A 27,810-nucleotide genomic window follows, 5' to 3' on the forward strand; every position below is an offset into this window, starting at 1 on the left:
GGATTAAGAACCAAGATTCTCTGACCATCTCGCATTCTTTCTACTCTACCATTATGGTCCCTTATTTTTCAAGTAAAGTTTTGATTTTGGCAACCTTTGGAATTGTTATGAGAATTTTGGGTTTCCTTTTATTGTTGTTAAGGCTCAAGGCCATTCCTTCTGCAACTTTTGGTTCCCTGAAAGCCTGTCTTCTGTTAATATTAACCTCACCTGACCAAAACCTGACTTGTGGAATAATGGTGTCAAGGGCAGACTGTTTGATTTTCCTCAGATAAGAAGCCAAAGGAGATTCAAAGTGACATTATTTGAAGAAGAATCCCAACTGCTCCCCACTCCTTGGTTCTCTTGGAAACATGTAAATTTCTTCTCCCTCAATCAGTCCATTGTGAACCCTCTAAATGTAGTTTAATCTGTAACCTGACTTAGTGTACCTATAGAATCTGTTTAACTATGTTTGTTTCCTTGGTGTATATATGAGAGCATGTCTCTGTTTAACTGTCCAACTTTTATGACACTGAAGGAAGCACGGGATTATGAATGTCTTTTTTAACTTTTATAGCCTAAAAGAATGTACAATACTGCAATATATAAAAGAATTATTTTTCTGTCACGCTGACATAATTTTGTTTACGAAAAGTCTCTTTGGAATCCTAATTTTTGTTCAGGTTTATTCCCCCCCCCCCCTCCCCAGGCCTGAAGCTGTGCTTAAGCATAATGAAACCTAGGCTTTTACTTTTATAATTTCTGCATCGTGGTAAATCTATTTCTATAGCAGACACCTACCACATGAACTCAAAAAGGAGGTATTTCTTCCATAACAGAAGCTCAGGAAGAGGAATACTACAGAATCCCAGGCTTTGACAAGAACTCTGGAGGCTTGGTTCTCTGGGTATAAATAATTCCTATTAACATAGCATAATACATTAAAGGTTTACATAACCCCTTTCTTAATAGCTGTGGTCTTAGATTTGAGCTAGTCCAACTCTCGTTTGACAAAAGAGGAAACTAAGACTCAGCCCAGACGGCTAAGCTGTGGGCGCCTTTGAGAGCAGGGTCCTTTTTATATCCCCATCATTTAGCACAACGCTCGGGAGCACAGTAAACGCTTAATAAATGCTAGCTTGTCGCAGATGGAACTTTAATTCGGGTCTTTTGGCTTCAAGTCCAGCATTCTTTTCCTTATACCTTTACCTCTCAGAGACTTAGTTTTCTCCTCTGTAAAATGGGGCTAACAACCCGGCAGACCTCCCGGGGTTTTAAGAATCTAAGCAAACAAAAGACGTCACGCACTTTGTAAATGAGGAGCTTCAAGGGCCCAGCGGAGATTATTACGGATCGTTTGGGTGGCTCCTCGACGATTCCCTACACCTCAAAAGGCGGTCGGATGGAGCCGTCACACCCCGGATGAGCCCCACGGCCTGCTGCTGAACGCTGAGCAGAGCCGGGGTCGCGTCGGGGCATAAAGCTCCGCCCCTAGGAGGCGGGAACAGTCCTATACGACAGAAGATAGCGACGGCGGCGGTTGGGCGCCCAGCGCGGTGGGCGGGATCTCACCCGTCGTTCCCGGCATGCCGCGTTCCAGGCCGGACTTCTGGGTGTGGGCGGCAGCGAGCCGCGGGACGTTCTGGGAGAGCGGAGCGTGCGGGCCTCGCGGGAAGTCGTCTTTCACGTCTGACTTCCGGGGGCCGGCGAGTGAGCGGCCGGAGGAGGGGGCGGTGAGGCGGGAGAGGAGCTTGGGGCCGGGTCTCGGGTACGAGCCGAGCCCCAGGCCCCAGGCCAGAGACAGGGAGGAGTTTTCGGGGCCGCCAACATGAAGTTATGCATCCTCGTCCTTTCCGTCTGGTTCCCCCTAACGTTGGCGTGGAGACCCCCAGACGAGCCCGGTTATGACTCTCATCCCCCGAACGGTGAGCCCCGGGCTCGTTTGGCAGTGTCAGCGCGGGCTGTGGGAAGCTTGCGGGCCAGGGTGGTAGCTGGGCTGGGGGGTGGGGGTGGGGAGGAAGTGTGTGTCTGCAGGGGGCGGGTATGTTTGTGTCTGTGTATCGGCGGGTCCATCACTGTGTGTATGGTGGTGGCCTCTTACTGTGTGTTTACAGGGGGAATCTGTCACCGTGGAAGTAAGGGGGGCGGTGTCTGTCGCTGTGTATGAGGGGTCTCTTGCGATGTGTAAGGGCCGGTCTGTCACTGTATGAAGGTGTGTAGGGTGTGTCCCTAAATAAGAGGGTGTTGTGTGCATAACGTGGGTCTGAGAAAGTGGTCTCTCTAAAGGATATCTATATAAGAGCGGTCTATCATTGTGTATAAAGGGGGGTCCCATGGAGGAAGTCGGTCACTGAGTGTATGGGCGGGTGGCTTTAAGGGGGATCTGTCACTGTGTTGGGAGGAATCTGTCCGAGGGAAACGGCCTTAACAAAAGTAATGGGAGGACAGAAGGATAAACCTTAAGTGGGTAAGTGTGTGTGGGGAGGCACCAAGCTCCTAAAGGATGTGATGCGGCCGGGGATTCCATCCCACAGGGTGTTTGTTTAACTGTGTTTGGAAATTAGATTGAAGGTGAAGTTTCTTCTTCCCTCTGGGGAATGTGTGAATGGGATTCCTTTCTGAAGAGGAATGTCAGAGTATGTTCCCTGTTTGGGGGGGAGGGAACCGTGCGTTTTCTGTGTCTCTTTGGGGAAGCGAGGGTGGGGTGTCTTTCTGTCTCTGCTGAAGAATGGAGCGGGTTGTCTGTGCTCTCAGTGGGGAAGTGGGTGGCCGGATATGTTTCAGTTTGGGAGTGCCAAAGAGAGGAACATTTGGTGTAAGATTTGGATCTACCTGGCTTCTTGAGGGCTTATCTTTTAAGCAAACAAGTAGGAATGCATGATTTTTTGGCCTTCTTAAAGAAGGAAATGAATTGTAGCGGGCTAGCATCGTGAGTTTAGAGTCGGAAGAAGTGAATTTCTATTTAGAGTTTCAATAGGAGATGTGTTTTGAAGGTGGAAGTTCATAAAGTGAATCACAGAGTGCTTCTTGATAGTCGGAAGTTTAGTTTGAATTACATACACTATATTAGATAATATGAGGAAACACTTTTTTGACAGGTGTCCTTTCAGGACATTTAGCCATTTGCCTTCTGTAGTTAATAAAAAGCTCTTAAATGTCTTTCCATTTGTAGTATTACGCTATAGACTATGAGATATATGTATGTGTATCTGTTGTGGTGTACCTATAAGTCTTTTTTATGTCTTGGTTTTAATTTTTTATTGTCCTTTTTCTTATTCAGCATGCAGTAGAATCCGTTCCTTACTTAGATATGAACATCCATGAGCATGAAAATGATGAGAGCCAGAGCCCAAACCACTTGATCCCATAAATCTACCATGAGGAAACTTTTGTGTGTGTGTGTGTGTGTGTGTGTGTGTGTGTGAGAGAGAGAGAGAGAGAGAGAGAGAGAGAGAGATAATGATATTTGGAGAAAGGAGCACTTGGATTGCTTGAGGCACTTAGTATTTTTGGTACTCCACCCCCTCATCCCCCAGCACAGGTAAATTTATATTCAGTTTTACTGTTAGGTATAGGTATTCAAGCATATAAACAAGAGCGAAAGAAAAACAATCAAAATGAAAAAGGATTGTAAACAGTTCATATACAGTAGTAAACTTTCCTAGCCATGAAAAAAAAGTAATTTGTTTTTAACGTGGATAACCAAATTATCATGTTTGTTTCTGTGATGCTTTTAAACTTTTCTGTGTGTTTTATAGATTTGTTGCTGTTCTTTTTGTCTTTAATTAGTTGTAGTTGGAGTGTATATTTGGGTTCTGTTTCATTGTGCAATTTTTTCTGTATGTTTCTCCGTTTCTTTGACTTTTTGTTATTGTACAGTAAGAGTAATATTAATATGGTACTGGAAGACCAAGACATTGAATTCAACCTATGTACTGATGGAATAACTCAGCATGCTGACCTAAATGCCCGCCATAATCTAGAAAGTTATTTTTCATCCACTTAATTTTTGCTGTGGGTTATAAGCCTGAATTTGAGCAGTCCTCTAGGAGGACCTGTAATATTCTGGGGCTTATTCATAGACAGGGGTATCTGGAGGACCTCACTATAGGAATTTCCCCTTTGATTTGAACTCTGCGTAGGGCACAAATAGACTATATAGCCCATTTCTAGTAGTGACCTACATATGAGAAGTGGCATAAGGACTTAGACTGGTTATGTGCTGAGGGAAGGATGATAATAACAACAGCAAAATGTCAATACATGACTGAAGCAACGAGGCAGTGTGCTTTTTGTGTCAGCAACACTTCAGGTCAGATTTGGCCTCAGACCCTTTAGCTATGTTGACCTTGGGCAAGTTACTTAATCTCTTTCTTCCTGAATTTCCTCATCTGTAAAATGAGGCTGTATAATAAAAACACCTACCGTCCAGGGTTGTTGTAAAAATAAAATGAGATGACATTTGTAAAGTGCTTTGCAAACCTTAGAGTGTTGTATAAATGTTAGCTATTATTATTATTATTACATATTGGAAGGCAATATTGTTCAGGCATTTCAGTTGTGTTTGACTCTTCGTGACCCCATTTGGAGTTTTCTTGGCAAAGATACTGGAGTGATGTGCCATTTCCTTCTCCAGCTCATTTTTACAGATGAAGAAACTGAAGCAAAGAGGGTAAAGTGACTTGTCCAGTGTCACACAGCTAGTCAGTGTCTGAGGCTAAATTTGAACTAAGGAAGATGAGTCTTCCTGACTCCAGGCTTGGTGCTGTATTCACTGTGCCACCTTATTGCCCCCTCTGAAGGGAATCTATCAGTGAAATAAATCATCAGCTCATTGATGTATTATCAATAAGGAGTACAATTCACATTGGTTTACTAGAACCTTAAACTCATGTGTTTAACTTTCGTCTTTATGGAAAATACTCCCGTATCTATAATGACCTATGATATATAGATAGAAATGTCACTTTTTCTTCCCTGTTTTTGAGTCTTGCATGGTCAACTTCCTGTTAGACATTTCAAACTAATTATTTTCAGGAGACATCTTAAACTCAGCATGTCCAAAACTGAACTCATTCTCTTTCCCCCTAAAAACTTGCCTCTCTCAAACTTTTGTTTCTGTTGAAGTCACCACTGCCCTTCCAGTGTTTCAAGTTTGTAATCTCAGGATCATCCTGGAATCCTGTCTCTCTCTCCTCCCCCTAAATATCCAATCGGTTGCCAAGTCTTGCAGTTTCTAACTTCACACTATCTTCCTCATTCTAATCCCTTATCTCAACTCACAGAGCTACCATACCACCTTAGTTCAGGTCCTAATTCACTTCTAACCTAGGTTGTTGCTATAGCCTCCGAAATGTCTTAAGCTTCTCCCTACTCCAGTTCATTCTACACAGTGCTCCAAAGCAATTTTTCCTTAAGGTGCAGATCTGACCATGTGACTCCTATTCAACCAACTTTGGTGATTCCCTGTTACTTTTAGGATAAAATGTAAACTCCTCTGTTTAGCTTTTAAGGCTCTATACAACTTGGCTCAAATCTGTCTTTCCAAGCTTTTTGGATATTACTCTCCTTCCTGCATTTTGTGATCTAGCCAAACAGACCTTATTTTCTCACAACAATATTAAACTTCCCATCTCAGTTTTCATTTGTGATTGGTGTTCCCAAGCCCTGGAATGTATTCCCTTCTTATCTCCACATTCATAGAGTCCCTCCCTCTCTTCTCTTAAGATGTAACTCTGGCACCATCTTCTGCTTGAAGCCTTTCCTGATCAATCTATCGTGTATTTTGCCATTTTTATGCATTTTCATTTATTTACTTTGTATATATTTTATATGTGCTTGTTGTTTCCATTAGAACTTAAGTTCATGGGAGGAGGCATTCCATTCTTTGTACTTAAATAGCCTAACATATTTTGTAGCTTGTTTTCGTTGTTGTTCAGTTGTGTATGGCTCTTCATGACCCCTTCTGGGGTTTTCTTGGCAGGAGTGGTATGCCGTTTCCTTCTCCAGCTCATTTTACAGATGAGGAAACTGAGGCAGACGGGATGAAGTGATTTGCCCGGTGTCACAAAGCTAGTCATTGTCTGAGGCTGTATTTGAACTCTGGAAAATGAGTCTTCCTAACTCCTGTCTTGCACTTCCTCTCCCAGCCTGGCATAAATTAAGTACTTTATAAGTACTTGTTGATTGATTGAGAGAATTCGTCCAGTCTCAGTCTTTACACATACACTTAAACACACAGAACACTAAATATAGTTCCTAAAAATATCTCTATATATTTTTCAGTGGTTTAAATTTCCCTGCTTTTTTCTCTTTCTGCTTCAAACCTTTCCTACATTAGCATACAACACTATTTGTGATGCCCACAAAGTATTCCCTCATTTCTCTTTCCCTTTATCTTTGTTATTTTGTTGTATTTTTGTTCTTAAATATATGCATATATGTTTTTCTAGTTTTTTAGATATAGTTATATCAAACATCTGTTAATGTTCTCAAACAGGATTGGCCTTGGGGGGAATTTATTTCATCCCCCTTATCCTTTTAGCCAGTCCTGCTTGAGATCTTTAGTGGGCATATGATAAAACTTAATTCCCTCTTTGGGGCAGCTAGGTGGTGAAGTGAATAGAGTGCCAGACCTGGAGTCAGGAAGACTCATCTTCCTGAGTTTAAATCTATCCTCAGACACTTAGTAGGTATGTGATACTGGGTAAGTCACTTCACCCTATTTCCTCATCTGTAAAATGAGCTGGAGAAGGAAGTGGCACACCGCTCCAATGTCTTTGCCAAGAAAACCCCAAATGGGGTCATGAAGAGTCAGACATGACTGAAAACAAAACAAAACCAAAAAAAAAAAAACAATCCGGGGCTAAACAAAAATTCCTTCCTTGTTTTCTCACTGGGAGTGGGGGTGGGGGTGGGGGGTGGGCTTTGCTGTGCTGAGGCATTTGCCTTGAGGTAGTTTTCCTTTGCTGATTCTATTGGGAGCCTTATTTGAGCCTATCTTCTGGCTTTCAGTTTTGTTCCCGCCCAAATCTTGTTCCGCCTCCCTACCCTACCTCTTTGGTATGCTTTATCTCTATAACTTGAAAAGCCTGGACTGCTCTATAGCTATTTAGTCCCCAGTGGGAATGTTCATGGAGGCTTCTCTGGCTTCTTCTGACCTCCCTGTAACTTCCTTGTAGCTAAGAACTGGTCTCTGTTCTTTCCAGAGAAAGGTGATGGGGTGCTTGTGCTTGGACCCTAATTCTAACATCACATTTCTCCTTAGCCTCCGCTTGGGCGCCTGTGCCAGGACCCCAATTCCAAAATCACATCCAGTTCTAAAATCACATTTGGCCCTAGCAGTTTCTCTCCAGTTCAAGGGCAGCATACCTTAGCAAAACACTTATCTCTCCTCCTGATACTGCGGCCAGCTGCACATATAGAATTTATTGATCCCACTGCTTGTGTATTACTAATTGGCTGTGCACTGGAACATAACAATATTTACTACTCACTGACCTTCCTGATATGTATCCTAGACATAGTCAAATGTATAGTCCCTTATATTCATCTTGTCTAACAAGTCATTTGATGGGAGCAACCTGGCTATCTTCAGCTAGCCCTGAGGGATAGTTAACTTAGTGATGTTTCATGGTCAAAACCATATCCCCAGGTAGCCCTGCCTTGGGCTATTTCCCAGTGAACTCTGGGTAATATGCCTTTGCAGTAGATACAAAAAGTACATGTTCCTTTAAGAACTGACCACCCCTTAACCACTGCCTTATCCCACCCCAAAACACTTAATTGACAAGTTTTACCCCCAAATCTTGTATTTGAACTTCTCCTGTAGCCCTGTAAGGTTGCAGGTTCCCTAAGAACTCTTGCCCACTGTAAAGTGTAACTAATCTTTGCCACCTTGACTTAAATAATGTTTGAGATCGTGAGTTCATTCCAGAAGGCCCGACCCTCTCTAGTACTCAGGTTCTTGAGGAGCACTCCCCCTTGATGACCCCATCTGGAAACTAGTCTTGGGGTTCCTGGACCTTGGCTTCCTCAACCCTCAACAAAGGGACTTACGAGGTGACAAGTCTGTTCAGTTCGATTCAAGGAACTTTTATTAAGTACTTATTATTTGGAAGACACTATCCTAGGTACTAGGCAGCCAGGTAGTACAGTGGATAACTGGAGTCAGGAAGATTCATCTTCCTGAGTTCAAATCTGGCCTCAGACACTTACTAGCTGCTGTGTGACCATAAGCAAATCACTTAATGCTGTCTGCCTCGGTTTCCTCTTCTATAAAATGATCTGGAGAAGGAAATAGCAAACCACTCTTATCTTTGCCAAGAAAACCCCAAATGGGGTCATGAAGAGTTGGGCATGACAGAAAAATGACTTAACAACAACAAAAATCCTAGGTACTGTAGATACAAAGATAAAAGTGCTTGCTATTTATTCTACTCAGGAATATAGCACCTACATGGATAAGGTTGGTGTGATCTTGGAAGTGCAGTAAATACCCTGGTCAGGTTGTTTTGGTTTTATGATGTGTTGCGGTGGAACCTTCTCAAAGAATTCAGAGTCAGATCACCTCTAATCCAAGTATAGGCATTTATTGAAATTGATACCTCTCATGAGGTCGGCAAGTTCCAAGAGGAACCAGCAACTTCAGAGAAAGCAAGAGAGATTTTTATGAGGTAAAAATACAATTACATAACAAAAATTATGAATATTAAGTAGGCAGGAGGGGTTGTTAAGGGATTAGGTAATAGGGGAGGGGTCCCAGCCTCAGTGGAAGTCCTCATACAATTACCTATAATGCCTGCAGAAGAACCCATTGGGGGGGTATATATGTATGATAATGATATTATAATAAGCCTCTCTACATCATAAATTCACCTAAAGGACAGCTTTTGCTATTACTGCGCAGGTACCTACTTAGGAAAAGTCCTTCTATTGTTTTGGGGTCCACATCCTGCTCTAGCATCCTGCTGGTACTGCTTTCTGATTGGCTGAGTATTGTGGTTCTGTCTGAGACTAGATGAATGTGGTTGTGGCTGAGTGCCTGGACACACCTGCTGTTTCTGTGGGAAATATTTGGAATGGGTCTGGGGGCATTGGCTAGCTAGAGGCAGTGACTGGGATGCCATTACATGGATACTCCTGTTGTTTCTGTGAGAAATATGAATTCACAGACATACCTGTTGTTCTGGTGAGCAGTGAGGCATATTTGAAGAAGTTAAGATACTGACGTGTGGGAAGTGTGGTGAATGGTAGGGGCAGTAGGCTTGCTGTTCAGTGGGGCCTATAAGGAAGTTAGAATATTGGGGTTGGGGGCAGTTTTATTAGCATTCCATCAAAGTGTTAGGAATCCATGCCATCTACTAACATGTTGCCTCTTGTCCCTTTCCCACCCTTTCTTATTTTCCATTTTTTCTTCTTGAAAGCTGAAGTTTTAGATTGGTACTTCAATTTTCAGACAGGCTCCTAAGTCAGATATCAATATATTAAGCCCTAGGTGTCCAGACTTCATTCTAGGAAAGAATCATGGTAGAACAATATATAAATACTCTAGGACAATTTATAAAATATTGAGTGAATGGTGATGTTTATCTTCTCATGATCTGGATGTATTATCAACATACTGTCAGATTGTACATTAAAAATGTCAACCCTGTGGATTTTTTTTAAAGAATTACTTGTTCTTTTGGTTTGCTCAGTATACAGTGTATTATCTATTCCTACCAGAGTGACATAGATTTCAGGACCCACTATTTTTCAGTCTCTAAAAACTTCATTCATCGTATTTGTGTATTTTTGTCTATTTGCGTAGTACGTACTAACATATGCAAGGTAGTGCATATTGAGTAATCATTACAGAATTGACAGTAGCTTTCATTATAGAAAAACTCATAACTAGAACCATAGAATTGGATGGATCTCTATCCAAGCTTAATTCATCTGAATTGTAATGAATTGCATAATTTGGGAAAATTGTGAATCATACAAACTTAGTCATACAATATCTTGTTAAAGGTGTAGCTGGGGTATTAACTGCACTTTGTGATTTCATGTTGTTTTTCCCTACATGTTGCTTTGAAAAAAAAAAGACCATGAGAGGAAGAAAAGTATAATTCACAAATGAAGGATGAAAATTTGTGCATTGGAAATGTGTATTTTGAAATTTTACTTGACCAGATTTCAGTTATCAGCCGATAGATCCCCCACATGTTAATTCTTGCTTTTAAGTTATTCATAACATCTATTTTTACTTCATACTTCTTTTATTGATAGCTCAGATATTTTTATCATCGTAAAATGTGTACTAATTATTTACTGTGTGCCAGACACTGTACTAAATGCTGGGGATTTTTAAAAACAAAAGCCAAAACAGCACCTTCCCTTAAGGAACTTATATTCTAACTAGGGAGCTAGCATGTCTTTGTGAGTGAGTGAGTGAGTGAGTGTGTGTGTGTGTGTATACACATATATGTGTATATAAAATATGTTTGTGCATACAATGTAGATAAAAAGTAGATACAAAGTTGCTTAGAAGGGAAGGCCCTAGGAGTTAAGGGAACAGGGAAAGGCCTCCTATAGAAAGTGGTACTTGAGCTAGATCTTGAAGGAAGCCAGGGGTTTTAAGAGGTGGTGGTGAAGAAGGAGAATATTTCAGGCCCGAGGGACAGCCAGTACAAAGGCACAGAAAAGGAAATGGAGAGCTCGTATTCAATGAATAGGAGGTAGGCTAGTACCCATGGATGGAGGAGTGTGAAGAGGGTAGTTAGAGCGTAAGAAAACTGGAAAACTAGGAAGGCCAAGGTGTTAAAAAGTTTTAAGTGTCAAACAAAGGAGTTTATATTTGATCCTGGCCGTAGTAGAGGGTGATTGAAATTTATTGAGTGGGGCCAACCTACAATTTAGAAAATACTTTGGCAGTTGTGTGGTAGCTGGATTGAAATGGGAAGAAACTTGAGGCTAACAGTTGCAGTAGTCCAGGTGAGAAGTGATGGGCCTAGACCAGGGTGCTGGCTGTGTGATTGGAGAGAGGGGGACATATGAGAAATGTTGTGGAGAAAGGATTTAGAAGTTTTGGCAACTGATTGGATAAGTGGGGTGAACTTTCATTGATGGAACTAGAACTGTGATATTATGAATAAATTTATGTCAGTTGCACTGATTATAATCTTGAATGATACTGAGGTCTTGTACTAACTTGTACCAGGGCAGCTCAGGAGCTAAAGATTTGTGTCAGCAACACAAAACTGAAAACTCATCTAGACATGCTTTTGGGAGGCAATATATTGTAGTGGAAAGATTGTTGACCCTGAGTTCTCCAGTGATGCCACTTATCATCAGTGTGACCTGCTAATAATGCCAACTCACTTAGCCAGAGTTTTAACTTTCTCATTTGTGAAATTGGGTTGTAACACATATCTTTAGATAGAGTGCTGGGCCTGAAGGCAGAAAGACTTATCTTCCTGAGTTAAAATCTGGCCTCAGACACTTACTAGATGTGTGACACCAGGCTAGTCACTTCACCCAGTTTGCCTCAGTTCCTCCTCTGTAAAAATAAGCTGGAGAAGGAAATGGCAAACCACTTCAGAATCTTTGTCAAGAAAACTCTAAATGGGATCGGAGAAGAGTCAGACATGACTGAACCAAATAAACAATAACATGTTATTTCTCTCAGAGTACCTGCTTCACAAGGCTGTTGTGAGGGCCAAATAAGGTAACACACATAAAGTGCATTTTAACTTATAAGCTGTATTAATATGGGTTTTTTTTGTTGTCCTGCCAATAGATTAAAACAGTCTTCTTTTGTTGGGTTGTAGGAAAGTATCTGAAATACAGTTGGAGGTTTTTAAAGAGAGGCTAAATGACCAGTTAGAGGTGTTGTAGAGGGGATTCTTGGTAGACATAGGTTAGATTAGAGGACCTCTGATGTCCTTTACCAGCTCTTAGATTTATTTGTCTCTCAGGACCCTCTTTTTGCTTTTTCAGCATGACAGCTAGGTAGTCTGATAAACTAATCTGTCTGTGTTAAAATTTTTAATAGAAGAACTCTTAACCTATGACTAATTTCCCTCTACTCTTCACAGGCCACATGTACATTTTGTGGTCCTGTTGGGCAAGATAAACTGCTCTTTTTATGTATTCCCATGTTCACATTAAACTCACCTGTTGATGATATGGATATTCTGAAAAAGTGTATGATTCTTAAAAAAGAATCAATCATCAAACATTTGTTAAGTGCCTGCTATGTCCCAGACACTGGGCTAAGCACTGGGAATACAAAAAGAGGTAAAAGACAGGCTCTGCCCTCAAGGAGCTTACAGTCTAATGAGGGAGACAACAGACAAATGAATATATACAAATCAGCTATGTACAGGATAAATAGGAAATAATTAACAGAGGGAAGACACTAGAAGAGACAGTGGCAGAGGCTTTATATAGAAGTTGAGATTTTGGTTGGGACATAAAAGAAGCCAGTAGGCAGACATGAAGAGAGAAGGCATTCTAGGTATTGGGGAGAGCCAGAGAAAATACCCAGAGCCAAGAGAGAGAGTTGTTGGTATAACAGCAAAGAGGCCAATGCCACTGGATTGAAGAATACTTGTCAGGGAGTAAAGTGTAAAAAGGTTGGAGAAGGGCACTAAGTTATGAAGGGCTTTGAATGCTGAGTAGTTTGCATTATGTGATCATGTGATACTTTGGAAATGGATTTATTTGTCCAATTATGTTTTACTCAGGCCATTTTAAAATTAGTTGTTTCCTGAACACAAATCAGTCATAGAATTTTAGTCTTTGAAGTAATCTTAGAAATCATCTGGTCTTCCTTTATACACATAGTATCTGTCTGTGTCTCTCTCACTTCCTCCCCCCCCCCCACAAAATTTATCATTCCCTAATAGTGAGGAAACTAAGGCTCAGAGCACTTAAATTACTTAACTGAAGTCATTCAGGTAGTTTATTGCAGTCAGGGCTTAAGCTTTAGTTCTCTTGACTACTGGTTGCTTAGAAGGATCATAGCCAGTTGGAAAAAGTTAACTTGGCCTTTAAAGTTTCTTCTGGGTAAGCTATACATGGATAATAGAGTGTTGATTGCATATAAACCTATACTTCTGTTTTCTGTAATTTCAGTTGGTGTGATTATTCAATCCACTGAGACAGATCACCACCCCTTTATTACTTAGTAGATGATTTTCAAGAGTTGCTGTAGCCAAAAAATTCATCACCTTTGGGCCATCCATGTGTTAAAGCTCTCTAAATTTAGCTAGGCTAGTCTTTGGGTAGTAGATATATTAGGCTCTTAATTTAATCCTTTCCAGTTTGGTGTAGGACCTGCCAGTGCTAGGCACTCTATCTGCCTGCCCTTAGAGAATCAAGGGTCGCTACCATATCATGATGAGGCAAAAGCAGTACCTTGAGTGAAGGAAGTTTACTCAGTATAAAAAAATTCTTATCCTTGTTAGAAACTTCCACTGAAAAATGTGATCTTTAAACTAACTGTTTAAAACTATCTTTTGTCAAATCATTGGCCTTCTAAATTCAGCACTTCTAAGATGACATGATTAGACTCCAGTTCATTCATTCAGCAAACATTTGTACCTTCTTTATGGAAGGCATTATATTAGGTGCTACAGGGAAGGGAGGGGGTGATACAATAATGAATAAAACTTGGTCTCTGCTGTTGGGGAGCCCATATTGTGGTTGGCAAGAGAAAACAATTATAAGGTAGAAATAGGTAAATGATGTAAGAGAAGTACAGGCTGCTTTTGAGAGTTCAGAGGAGGAAGGTAATCTTTAGTAAATTTATGGCTACATTGTCTTCCTCCTTCTGCTCATTATTCTTATATTCCAGTTCCATAAAAGCTCATCATACTTCCATTCTGTCTACTACTTCTTCAGTAGTGAACAGAATTTCTTCTGATTTCCTGTCAGGAACCTTAGAACAGGCCCTTCTTACTGAGATTAGCGCAACAGCCTCCTAACTGATCTTCCTTGTCTTCATTCCCTTCCTTCTGTCACTTACACTATTTCTGTTCTTGATGTCCAGATCTTTTAACACACTTTCTCTCCTTAAAATCTCTATTGTAGGTGGTATGGTATGCTAGGAAAAGAACATTTGAACAGAGTAGTAACATGACTAAATCTTTGTGTAGAAGAATAGATTACAGAGGAGAGTAATGGTATAGGAAAGCTCTATTAGGAGACTCTTCCTGTAACCTGGGTGCTTGTGTGGTGGCCAAAGGTTATGAATGCAAGAGATGGAGGCAGGACCAATAGCAGAGTATAGTAGAAAGAGCTACAGATTTGGAATTAAAAGACCTGGGCCAGAATCCTGGCTTGCTATTTATTGCCTGTTAACCTTGAATAAGTCACTTAATCTCAGCATCACTTATTTCATTAAAATGAGGAGTTTAATCTTTTATAGCGTAGTAGCATAGTATTTGGAACTGGAAGGGAAAAGACCATTTAGATAATTTTACAAATGAGGAAACAGTGACTTGGAGAGTTGAACTGACTTATCCAGGACCTGACAACTAGAAAGTGACAAAACTAGGAATCTAATGCTTTTTCCATGATACTGTGTTTTTCTTTAATATTTAGTACATAATGTGTGATTGCTAAATAAATCTTGCAACTTTAATAATTGAGTAATTATAAAAACTGTGTTATATCTAGTCTAGTGCGAAATTAAAGGAAAGGAGGAGGAAATACTTAGTTGCCATAGCAATCTGGTATCTGGGATTTATTAGTCCTACTCTGCTTGCTGCTCAGATTGTGAACTTTTTTTCATCCCTGTTTCTGTCTCCTTTTTACCGTTTCATTCAGTATTCTGATTGTTATAGTGTTTTGAGGGTTGGAGAATTTCTTTAATATAACTGCTTTATTTTATTTTTAAAAATATTTATTGATGTTCCTTTTTAGTCACGTCTCATTGATTCCCTGCTAATGATACCTTTTCCCTTGTTTAAGTAATTTTTGTTTTCTGTTTTATCATACACTGGGTTATTGAGTCCCATTGTTTCTGATTCACTTGTCTAGTCTGTTCCATTGATCTACCTCTCTTTTTTTTAATCAATAAGAGATATTATGACTGTTGCTTTATAATATAGTTTGAGGTCTGGAAGTGCTTTTTTCTCTTCATCTCTACCACTTTTCATAATTTTCCTTGATATTCTAGGTCTTTCATTTTTCCAAATGAATTTTGTTAGGATTTTATCAAGTTCTATAAAGAATCCCTTTGATAATTTGATTGGCATAGCGTTACTACTTTGGTAGAATTGTCATTTTTTTTTAAATATTGACACAGTCCAGCCATGAGCCCTGAGTATTCCTCCAGCTATTTGAGTTGCTCTTTATTTCTTTAAGGAGCGCTTTGTAATTGAATACATAAAAGTCTTTTATGTGTTTTATTAGATTGATCCCCAGGTGCTTTATGCCCTTTGCAATTCTGAAGTTTTTTTTTTCTTTTTTTTTTTTTTTCCTTTACATTGTTGTGGTCATCATGAAGATTGTTCTTTTGGCTCTGCTTACCTCAGTCTTCATCACTTCATATGTCTTTCCAAAGTTTTTGTTATAGCATAATAATACTCTATTACATTCATAATTTATTTAGACATTCTTTAATGGTTGGATATTCATTTTTCTTGAATTTTTTTGTTATTATCAAAAACTTTTTTTACATATGGGTCTTTTTTTCTGCTTTTTACTTTCTTGATGTATATACATAGTTTTAGTATTACTTGGTTAAATAGTTATATAATAGCTTTAACATTTCTTATTGCGTTAAGGGAGCACAGCACAGTTAAAATAGAAAATCTAGACTCAGACTGCCTTAGAATGCTCAAGGAAAACAAGAATACAGAATGATAAAGATGCTTCTTTTGGCACAGACATTTACATGGAATATAATGTTATAATTGGGGGAAAATGCAGCTAGGTGTCACAAAATATTGAGTTCAGATTCATCCTCAGACACTTAATCACTTGGACAAATCACGTAACCTCAGTTTCCTCGTCTCTAAAATGAGAATAATAGCACCTATTTTCCAAGGGTTGTTGTGAGGATAAAATGAGATATTAGTAGAGCACCTTGCAAACCTAATTAAATGAATGTATGAACTTTTAAGATTAATATTGCAACATTGTATAGAACAGATTGAATGGGGGAGAAATCAGTTAATTCAATAGTTTAAATGAATGTTGATGAAGGCCTGAAGAGAGGTGGATGCAAAGGAAAAAGAAAAAAGGGAACAAACAGATTTGGGAGAGGATTGTCAGAAAGTGGCAGCTAATGGCTTTGGGGAGTAAGTGAAAGAAATTTTGTAAAATAATTCTAGTGACTACAAGATTGATGATGCCAATAATATTAATAGAGAAGTTTGAAGGAAAGAGGAGCAGGTTTGAGGGGGTGGTATTAGCGTAAGATAACTTTGGCAGGTTACTGTTTTAGAAGTGGCAAATTATTTTTCCTTATATTTTTCCTCCTTTTTTTTAGTTTGTATCATATTTTTTGATTACCATTGTGCAGTGGGCAGAAATGGTCGCTAACTTTCTGTAACGTCTCCTTTTCATCACTCTTGAGGGACACATTTAATTTAGAATTTCCATGCAGTAAAATTGGCTCTTCACATAATGAAAACTATGCTATGAAAATTACTTTTAGATGACAGTAAGTGTTGAAGGGTAGCTAATAATGGAGTCAGGATCCTAAAGGATCTTAAGAAACTGGAGCATTGTGCTAATAAGATGAAATTAAATAGGTTTAAGTGTAAAAGTCTTGAATTTGAGTGTAGCAGTTGTTCTGAATAAGATCTTGGAGTTTTAGTGGCCTTAAGGCACAATACGAATCAACATGTGATGAAGTAGCTAGCAGCCCCAAAAAGCTAATTTGATCTTGGGCAGCCTTAAGAGAGCATAGCTTCTAGGCACAGGGAGGTAATAGTGACACTGTACTTTGCCTTGGTCAGACTTGATCGGGTTCAGTTCTGGGCACCACAATTTAAAAGAACATTGATAAGCTGAAGAGGATTCAGAGGAGGACACCAAGATGGTGAATGAGTTAATGCCATACAAAAAATAGGTTGAAGGAATTGGGCATATTTAGCCTAGAAAAAAAGATTCAGGAGGACATGATAGCTGTCTTTCAGGTATTTGAAGGATTGTCAAGGATTAGACTTGTTCTGTTTGGTCCCTGAGGGCCTAATCTGGAGCACTGGGTCCAAGGTGAAGAGATAAATTTAGGCATTACGTTAAGAAATAATTTATTAGCAGCTAGAGCTATTAAAAAATGGAATGTACGACCTAGAGAAGAGATGGGTTTTGCTTTTTTGGCAGTCTTCAAGTAGAGGAACAGTCACTTGCTAGGTATGTTAGAGGGGGGATTCCTTCTGCATATGGATTGTGCTAGAGGACAGGAGAGCCCATCTAAACTCTATGATTTGGTGAAATGACTAGAGAAGATCTGAACAGTATGAGAAAATCTATTTATCACTAAAAATCTGAGTGTTCTGATTTTACCTTGTCAGATTTTTTTTTAAATGTTCTTTTGAAAATCTATTAAATTTTTCTTATTTATTTCAGAGAAGCTTGATTCCATGCTATCAGACTATGATATCCTTTCTCTGTCAAACATCCAGCAACACTCTTTGAGGAAAAGAGATCTACAGACAGCATCGCATTTAGAAAGATTATTGACTTTTTCAGCCTTACATAGGTAATTAGAATTATTCATATTGAAATAATTTATTTTGTCCTTGTGCTTTATTTGCTTTGGTTAATATAAAAAATAGTTATATTGAATCTTTTGAAACTTTTTTTTTAAGAGATGTTAAAGATAATTGTAATGTGCCATAAATGACTCTTCCATAGTAGGTCATTTGTTCTAATAAGTTTTTGCTTACTTGAATTCAGTCTTAAGTCCAGAGGAAGCTAGAAAATTCCTAATGTTAGTACTGTAATACTGTGTATTTTCCATTTCATCCTTTATGAATTTTAGTTAAAATTAGACCTCCTTTAGAGTATCAATTATATTGCATTTGAAGAGTCGTTAACACTGTTCCCTTGTTTTATCTTACAAATTTTGAAGATTTCTGAAACCAAACATCATGGCACACAAATAATTTGTCTGATGTGGAATTGCCTTTTCTATTTTTCAGTGTTCTGATAACTCTTTGTATGCACTTCTGACAACATTTTCAAATTATTCCTAAAGACTTGTAAGGATCATTAAAGGGCAAGAATTTGGACAGCACAGTGCTCCATGAAGTTCCTTCCCATGTACAACTTTGAGAAGACTAAAGACTGAATAACAGTTTACTAACATTTCATTTTCCTGGCCCGTCTCCACTATTAGGGATACACAAAAAAATGAGACCTTTAGGAAAACAAGTCACAAAGACCATGTACTATTCTTATAGAAGAAGCTCCTCCTCAGAGCTTATTTACTTTTATTTGAGACTACCTTCATTGTATGTGTCCAATAAATATTTATTCATAACTGCTCCGTGACATTGTACAAGACTGAGAAGTCCAGCTATCTGATTTACTGCTTACTGCCTCAAAGCAGGTCAGAAGCAGGACTTTAAAGAGGTGGGAGATGTGTGTGTGTGTGTGTGTGTGTGTGTGTGTGTGTGTGTGTGTGTGTGTAGAAGTGATAGCTACCAGTCTGCCTTGGAGGAAATAGAGAAAATATGAAAAAATGGTCCAAGAACTCCAAAGTGCATCATTATGGGTCCGATAGCTTTACATAATTGAATAGCCTCAGAGGGGATAAAAACTATATATTATAGTATAATAATTGATGTTAGTAGAGGCTTCATGGTCTATTGAAATGGAGTCTTGGGTTTGGGATCAAGACATGGTTTCAGATTTCTTGTACTCTTTATCTCTGTGATCCTCTGTGTGCCATATATCTTAAGTTGGATACAGATTGTGATCTATTCCCACATCAGGAGTTCCCTATACGGATGAAATCACAGATCCTTTGCATAATTGGTGTTCATGATAATAAACCTGAATAATTGAGAAAATGCTGAGGGTGTTTTGTTTGAGAAAGTATAGCATTGTATGGTCCATTTTACATGTTTTTCATCCAAAATGCTTACAATTTTTAAAAAAAGTTTTGACATGAAAAATTACACTTTAGTTATGTGAATAATTCTCTTAATTTGAAACTTTTGACTCTACCATTGATGCCAGATAAATAAGACATTAAAGAGTAGAAGTACATAGATATGGAACTATGGGAAAAGTACTTTTTTCCTTTTTAATGATAACTTTTTTCTTACACTTACCCAAGAATTTATGATCATAAATATGAGAATAAATTTTTGTTGGATGGGAATAAATATACTTAATATAAAACACCAAGAGGATTATACATTTTAAAAAAAGTAACTGTAACAAAGCCCCAAAATTTTAATTTTTTTTTAACTTAATTGATAGGTCATTTTCTTACATTTTTAAAGCCCATGGTTGCTTTGTTTCTAAAATAGTAACACTCATAAATACTATACTAATAAATTTTATTTTTCTGTTACTTTGATTTTGAGATCAAATTAGGTGATGTATGTGAAATGTTTTGCAAATTGCAAACCTATTGTAAGTGCTATTAATATCATATAAACTAAAAAAACTAATTTTGAGAGAGCTGGATAATTATTGACCTTTCCCCCCAAAAAATCCTGAAATAAACTTTATTAAATATTTGAAAGGAGACAGAAAAAGATCAGCAAATATAACTATGAAAAACCAAGAAAGAAAAAAACTCATTAAAAGTAGATAAAAAAATAAGGCTAGTAAGCCAGAAGGCCTCTGACCTGTTAAAGTTCATTAAAGCTTCACATCAGGAAAAAGCAAGAGAGTGGTGGAGCACTTGTATATAAAGGGACTAACACAGTTTAGAAAATGTTTTAAATAAGTAAAATTAATATGAATTATTGTCTCTTAATGATACCTGATCCAGCCAGAAGGTATGACTCAGGCTAAGTTTGGAGACACAGAAAGCAAGACTTCTAATTGTTAACCAACTTTCTTTGTAACTTTTGACAGAAGATTTTTAGCTACCAAAAGCGTAGATCTTCATCTAGAAAATGAGGACTGCTTTACCATTGTTGAAGGAATAGTGAATTAAAATGACACTATAAAACACTTATAAAGTTCTGTGAAAATTAAGTAAACTATTTCAAATGATGCTTTTTTTCTTTGCTTTTTCATTGTACGCTTCATCTTAGATGAAGGAAAAAAAGCATGGTTATGAGTGTGTAAGAAGATATGCTTAGAAGAGCAGGGAGAAATGTTCACGGATTTTATAAAATAATATTCTATTGTCTGTCTTTCCCTCTGACCACAAATGCATTTCCAAAAGAACAACTAAAATAACTTGTTATGCTTCAGAAATTAAAAGTACTTATTGCCATGGTAACATTGCCAGTCCATTCTTTTCCTGGCAATTAAAGACTTACATAAGTAAATATGGAAGCAATATATTATCACTATCATAGCTAGCAAAAATTTTTCCTTCTGCTCTCTGAGACAGGAAGTGAAGAGACTTTCTAGTTTAATCCTCCTTTTTTTCCCTCACATTTTTTTATTTAATATATTTAGTTTTCAGCATTGATTTTCACAAGAGTTTGAATTACAAATTTTCTCCCCATTTCTACCCTCCCCCCCACTCCAAGATGGCGTATATTCTGGTTGCCCTGTTCCCCAGTCAGCCCTCCCTTCTGTCACCCCACTCCCCTCCCATCCTCTTTTCCCTTTCTTTCTTGTAGGGCAAGATAAATTTCTACACCCCATTGCCTGTGTATCTTATTTTCTAGTTGCATGCAAAAACTTTTTTTTTGTTTGTTTTTGAACATCTGTTTCTAAAACTTTGAGTTCCACATTCTCTCCCCTCTTCTCTTCCCACCCACCCTTTATCCTCCTTTTAATGGAGGTTTGCAAATGATAACCTTTGAAAATTTGACAACTATACCCTCATATACTCACCTCTTCTGAGAGCACTAGAATTGTTAGGGGACAGTTGGAAAGCCTACTATAAAATAGACAAGACTGTTTTAACATTTACACTGAGTATCTCACATGTGTATTTACTCAGTGATAGATCTGGACTGCCATGTTTCAAGATGAAGTATATAGACTAAGTTCTAGAAGGAGTGGGAATTCTAGAAGTGCTAAGAAGCATAAGAGGTTGTAGTTGGTATGTGTATTTAATATTTATGACAACCTGATAGCTTATTAGATTTGAACTTAAACTATTCCAAGACCTTTGGTGTTACTTACTCTTTAGATAATCTAGGGAAGCTGAATATACAAAACCTTTTGGTGAAATTTTCCATTGTCAATAACTTATGGCCTATACATGCTTGATTTCCAAGCCCAGTGCTTCTTTTGTAATTTTTGCCCACTTCTCCTTATTAAATGAATATTACATTTCATCCTTAGTGATTCTGACAAGCTGCATAGCTGTTTTCCTGACCTACTGGGGAAAATTCATAGATTTATATTCTGATGTTTGCTGAGAATTAAACAAACCCATTATTTTTCAGGCATTTTAAGGTATATCTAACATCAAGTGCTGAACGCTTTTCACAAAATTTCAAAGTGTTGGTCGTGGATGGGAAAGAAGAACAAGAATATCCTGTAAAATGGCAAGATTTTTTCACGGGGCATGTAGTGGGTGAGTGTGAACAAAGCTGCTGCACAAGCTGTGGGCCTTTGCCCAAGATGACTAAATCAAGATTTTTTCCATGTATAAACTCCTTTTCAATAGAAGAAATGGCCTTCCTTCCTTCTATATTTTCTTTAAATAGAAATTATTTTTTGAAATTAATACATTTAACAAAGTAGAACATGTGGAGGAGAAAAATGGGTATATAGTATTATTCTTTTCACCCTACAAGAATGGTCATTAAAGTTCATTAAGTAAAGAAGATTCTACTTCTCTACATCCAGCTAGTGCATTTTAAGATTGCTTTGTGAAATTATTATAGAGAAGGTAGATGACCATTTCACTTGTGACCTTAGTTCAAATTTTCCATCGGAAACATATCTGCATTGGGAAAAAGGAAATGCAATGAAACCTTCAGATTATACCCAGTTCATTAGCATAGATGTGGTATTGGTGAAACCACATTTCTCTTTCCTGCCTCCCTCAAAAAGTAGGTAAATACTAGGACTTATTCTTTCTCAGAGATGATCCTCTTACTTGGCTTGAAAGAATGGAGTAGGGTTTAAGGGAATGGATTTCAGCCTATTGGTTGGGTGGTGGGAATCAACCTGACTCTTTCGGAGGCCTCTCTTTGCTGCAGATTTTTCACATACTTTCCAGGCAAATCCCAAAGAAGCAGTGGTTGTCAATGTGCTCTCTGACACTTATTTTTTTTTTTTTTACTGAAATTTGATGGAATAAAGTTTGGTTGGGGGTGTTTTCTAACAATAGTTTTATTAGTCTTGTTCTTTTTCTTGGCTTTAAGGTGAACACAATTCCAGGGTTCTGGCCCATATAGGTGATGATGACTTTACAGTAAGAATCAATACAGATGGAGCAGAATATAACATAGAGGTAATTTTTTTAGTCTTATTTTTGAAATTAAATACTTACAGCCTTTTAAGAATGGTGCTTTCCATCTAACTGTTTAGTAATGTAGAAGCAATGTCATTTTTACCTATGCTATTTTTTTGTGTAATTAACCATAGTTAACATACTAATCTTTTTTTTTTTTCCAGAAAAGTAGAAAGCAGAATAAGTTGGAGGGTATTTTAATTTTGTTTTTTAGACGTGAAATAATGTCGCTAAAATGTATCCTATTTTTCCTTAATACTTTGAGAAATCACATGTAGAGCATGTGGTAAGAGAGAAGTAGTCTTCTTCTTTTCTTTCTTTTTTCTGTCTCATTCCCTGTTCCCCTTTGTAATATCCAGATATCTCACTAAAAGGGTATGTCATTTTCTCGGAGGTCAAAAAAGAATTAATTCCCATCTAACCTCCAGAGTTATCCTTCTAGAGACATTGTGAATACAAGTAATTCTTGGTGACCAGAGCCACTGAAGTAAGAACTATAAGAACTTCTTTGCTATTGAAGTATGGCTAGTGAAAGCCAAGACAGAAATACTTAATTGCATTTAAGACACATAAGATATAGATGGCTCATTTTTTAGCTAAGAATACCAAATATTTGTTTGTTCTCATTTGCACATTGATGTGCTATTCTAGAAGTGCAAAAGTACCCTGTATGAGTGATGATATCATCTCCAAAAATCATGCAGTGGGAAAACTGAAATTAAGGCCAATCAAAATAAAATCAACAAATACTTAGCAATGCCTCTTGTGGGCAAGTCACTGTAGATTTGTTTGATCTCTAGGCCACTGGCTTTTCATTCTTGTGGCTACTGTACTTGGAAACAATTTATTTTCTACACTTCTAGTTCACTATCTCTGGTTTTGTCATCATGCTAGTGTTTTTTAAAAAGATGTTAGGACTGAAATAGAAAGCGACCCTGAGGTTAATCTTGAATATTTATATTCTAGAGGATTAATCTCTGAACAGTGTTCTATCCTTTTTAGAGTTTGACTTTATATTTTAGTTTGTATATGGTGTTGCTTAATAATAATGATCTCTAATTATAGATGCCTAACCTGAAATTTATGACAATAAGATTCATGTTGAAGGAACTCTTTCCTTTTTTTTTTCCAAATTGATATTTTTAGACTAGCCATTAAAGCAGTAGTAGAATTAGAGATTCTCTCTTTTAGAAGTGACTATAGTCAACATTCACTGTGTGGTAGCTGAGACATCTTTTGAAATGCTTACTTTATAAAGCAAGTCTAAATTGTGTATTGAGTCACTTGTGAGTGATAAGACTTTTTAAACTTTCCCAGTGTGAAATCATATTTTTTCTTCTGAAAATGGTAGTTTTTTTCTACATTTCATCATATTGTAATGATTTTGATATCAAGTATTAACTGTAAAAAAAAAAAGTCCCATAACTGTGTGAATAAGCATGCTCTTAGGTTCAAATTCAGTAAGATCTATATATCTAATATGTAAGTACGATTCATCATTAGCCATTTAAAATTTTGGCTGCTTTTACCTCTTAAATATACATATATGAATTTTGTGTGTGTGCATAGAGGAAGAAACTTGTTTTTTTAATGGAACAGAAACCTTCTAGCCTTATTAATAAGTTATTGATAAGACTCCAAAAATATTTGATCCTGAAAAGAAAGTAAAGCTCACACCAAGACTCTGGTAATTCAAGTTCTGGTCCTTGCTTTGCCTCTATCCTGCTAACCTTAGAGTCATTTTACCTGTTGGGGCCTTCGTTTTTCATTTTTAAAATTGATTTTGTCAGCACAGAAATCTCCCCCAAATAAAACTTATCTTAGATTTCTATCATAAAATGATTCATTAAAGTATTTAATCTAAAAGGTCAAATCTGGGTACGTGAGAAAAGAAATATCCCCAAATGTGGGCATTTTGTGTTTGCTGAAGATTCTAGTCTATGTAATAGTTCATATTTATATTGTGTCTCACATATTCACATTTTATATTATTTTAGCCACTCTGGAGATTTATTAATGATACCCAGGACAAGAGAATGTTGGTTTATAAATCTGAAGATATTAAGAATGTTTCACGTTTCCAGTCTCCAAAAGTATGTGGTTATTTGAAGATTGAAAAAGAGGAACTGCTCCCTAAAGGACTGGAAGACAGGGAGCAACATACAGGTGGGAATTAAAGCATAGTTCACATAAGGACTAAAATCTAGTCTAGTGCCAGACTAGTGTTTAGCATGTAGTGTTAGAAATTGAATAATAGCTAATGATGCAATATGATTGCCAGGTAACTTTAGTGTCTCAGGCCTGCTGATTAGAATTCTGACACAAAAATTATTGGATTTATGTGTAATGTTGAAAGCACTAGTGAGGGAAAGAACACTATAAATTACGGTCTTAGTGTTGGAAGGGTCCTTTTATAGACGATCTAGACTAACTCCTTGGTCAAGTCACTTAACCTAGCTCATGTCATAGTAGAGCCAGAACTAGAAGCCATATCTCTTGATTCTCCAATTCATGTTCTTTCCTATATACCATTTAGTTCAATTCAACAAGCATTTATTAAGCACACATTGAATGCCAAGCATTCTGGTGCTAACATGTGTATTTGGGAAGTAAAATTCAGTATTTAAAAAAAACAAATTTGAAACATCTGAGGGAAAATAATCTGACTTTGAAAATTATTTATTAAAAATAAAATATTATAGCTTATAAGAAATTGATGGCTAAAATTAGTTGTAAAAACATTAAAAAGCCCAAATGATAGACTTTAAGTTTGCAAAAAAGCTTACATCATCTAGGCCAACCTTTTATCTCATCCTATAATCACCTATACAAGATTCCTAAGGGATCTAATCTCTGGTTAAAGCAGTTTAGTTTTGGGAAAGCCATTGTTTTTTGAAGTAGACTGTTTTAATTTTTAACAAATCTGTTAAAAGTTATTCTAGTCTGCCTAAATCTCTTTGTTCCTAACTTCCACTCAGTAATCCTAATTTAACCCACTGCAACAATGTCTAATCCCTCTTCTTCACTTTAAATCAATTAAGCATTTATTAAATGCACATTTTGTGCAAGGCACTGTGATAGCCTTTCACATATTTGAAACTACTATGCTCCTCCTGATTTTTTTTTCCTCTGTGTTAAAATATTACTGATTCCTTTAATTCATCTTTGTGAAATATAGTTGCAAATAACCTCCAGAAATGCTTTAGTTTGTTGATGTTGCTCTTGGGATATGGCACACAGAGCAAAACACAGTGGTCTTAACAGCACAGAGTGCAGTGACAATGTTACCTCTCTTATTCTGGACACAGGATTGCCTAGGCTGAGTCAGAGACATTGAGTTCTGAGGCTACTTTGGGCTTTGTTTCATGCCCATCTTGTCTTATCTCAGTCTAAAGGAAATATTCCTGAAGTAAATAAACACTAATGCTAGTGTACAAATTTAGTATTTCTCAAAATCTCTTGAAGATTTTAGTAAGGAAAAATAACGATCAAAGATTTTTAAAATACTGTTTTGCATTATTTTTGTATGTATTTCTGTGAAGTTGTTTTGGAGCATTTCAGTTCCACAAACATTTACTTTATTATACATGTGTTCATTCATTTGTTTGTCTATATTTATTTGCTTGTTATTTATGTGCAATGCATTGTAATAGGCACTGGGGATACAAAGATATAAGACTTTGTCTCAGCAGTCTAGGCAGGGTAAGGTTTAAGACACACATTGAATTAACTATAATGTTAGTTATAATTTAATTGCATAGGAAAAATCCAAATGGGAGTTGCTGTGGAGGTCTTGTTCACTTCCAGAGAGAAATAAGAACCTCAAAGAATGGGCTTGTGGTAGTCAGGTTAATAAAAAGTTTTATTTTCCCTTGACTTAGACTATCATATTAGTTTTTAAACTTTCTTTTACTTTCTACTTCCTTATCTTAAAAAAAATTGGTTTAGGATACTTTAAAGGAATTTAGTTAAAATAATGTTCGGATAATAGTACGTTTATAATCTATACATTTTAAAAGCATTACTGTCAAAGAGTTCATATTTTGATACATTTAATAGTATGTAAAAAATTCATATTAGTGCATGTTCATCGGGAGAAGAGAGCTCCTCCAAATCCAATGAAGAATACATGCAAGTTACTGGTGGTAGCAGACCATCGTTTTTACAAGTACATGGGCAGAGGGGAAGAGAGCACAACTACAAATTACTTAGTAAGTATCTGATAGTAGATAAGATAATTGGCTGGGAGAAAAATTCATGAAGAGAAGCAGACTCCTTTTGGGAGATAGCTGCTGTAATTTGAAGCCTAACAAGATAAAAATTTGTTTAGACATTATATGATTTATTTTACCTTGTGAGGGCCATTCACCCAAGAGATTCAAGATTATTTTAAGGCAGGCTTAGTTTCAGGTTTATGAAAATGTATATTACATTGAAATGATAAATAGTATTTTAAATGAATTATTTCATTTTTGTACTATTTAATTTAGAGTTCATTTCTTTGTATAAACCAGACTGCCTATTGAAAAATTTAAAAAATTACCCCAATAGATTGCATTGCTGGGTGCTCACAGTGTTACTACTACATATACAGATACATGTGTTCAGAAAAAGAAAAGGTATATATCTTTAATAGTAGGGCTGTGTGTATGGATGGATGGATAAAGATATGTAAAGAGAAAATGTGACCATGTAATTTTGCATATTAGGACTAAACAGAAATAGCTGTATGTTGGAATATAGCTATGTGTATCAGACTTTATTTTTTTAATGGTGGTACTGATATAAAGGAACAATTGAAATAACATTGAAGATAGAAATTAATTTTTAATTCCTGAGCCTTTGTTTTTTATAATCGAGTGATATATTACATTGACATTTTTCATAGGATGATCTCATTCACCATATTGAGTCTTTCACAGTGCAAGCTGTTCATGTTTTGTTAGCCTGGCCCAATAAAGACATGGTCCTCACAGCCTTGCCCTCACCCTTTTCTCCTACTTACTTTGTTCTCCCAATCCCCTATTCCGTGGACAATGAATGGATTTATTATGTAAGTAGTGGCAGTTAACAAGAAATTGTTCTATCACCATGCCAAGTACCAGGGGAAGTAGTAATTCACTATAATTCTTGTCTCTAGTGAGATTTTGAAATTAATATTATTTTTTTCATTGGGAGTCTGTTCTTACTATTCACTTATTGATAACTTTTAATATTTTAAATGCAATAAGAGATTAATTCTTCATTATTTCCATGGAGCAATTATCTCATTG

At 37.1% G+C, this 27,810-nt stretch overlaps 1 protein-coding gene across 1 annotated transcript in view; it reads left to right on the plus strand.

Moving 5' to 3' along the window:
- The first annotated feature begins 1,559 nt into the window (after positions 1–1,559).
- Positions 1,560–27,810, plus strand: part of ADAM17 (ADAM metallopeptidase domain 17) — a 48,363-nt gene continuing 22,112 nt past the window's right edge. Inside the window, exons 1-6 of the mRNA XM_036748928.1 lie at positions 1,560–1,907; positions 17,554–17,686; positions 21,522–21,652; positions 22,449–22,537; positions 24,535–24,703; positions 26,618–26,748. Of these exons, the coding sequence (XP_036604823.1) occupies positions 1,811–1,907; positions 17,554–17,686; positions 21,522–21,652; positions 22,449–22,537; positions 24,535–24,703; positions 26,618–26,748 (750 nt within the window). The 5' untranslated portion in view covers positions 1,560–1,810. The remainder of the gene's footprint in view (positions 1,908–17,553; positions 17,687–21,521; positions 21,653–22,448; positions 22,538–24,534; positions 24,704–26,617; positions 26,749–27,810) is intronic.

Source organism: Trichosurus vulpecula, chromosome 3 (genome assembly GCF_011100635.1).
Source record: "Trichosurus vulpecula isolate mTriVul1 chromosome 3, mTriVul1.pri, whole genome shotgun sequence".
In the NCBI taxonomy this organism is placed as follows: Eukaryota; Metazoa; Chordata; class Mammalia; order Diprotodontia; family Phalangeridae; genus Trichosurus; species Trichosurus vulpecula.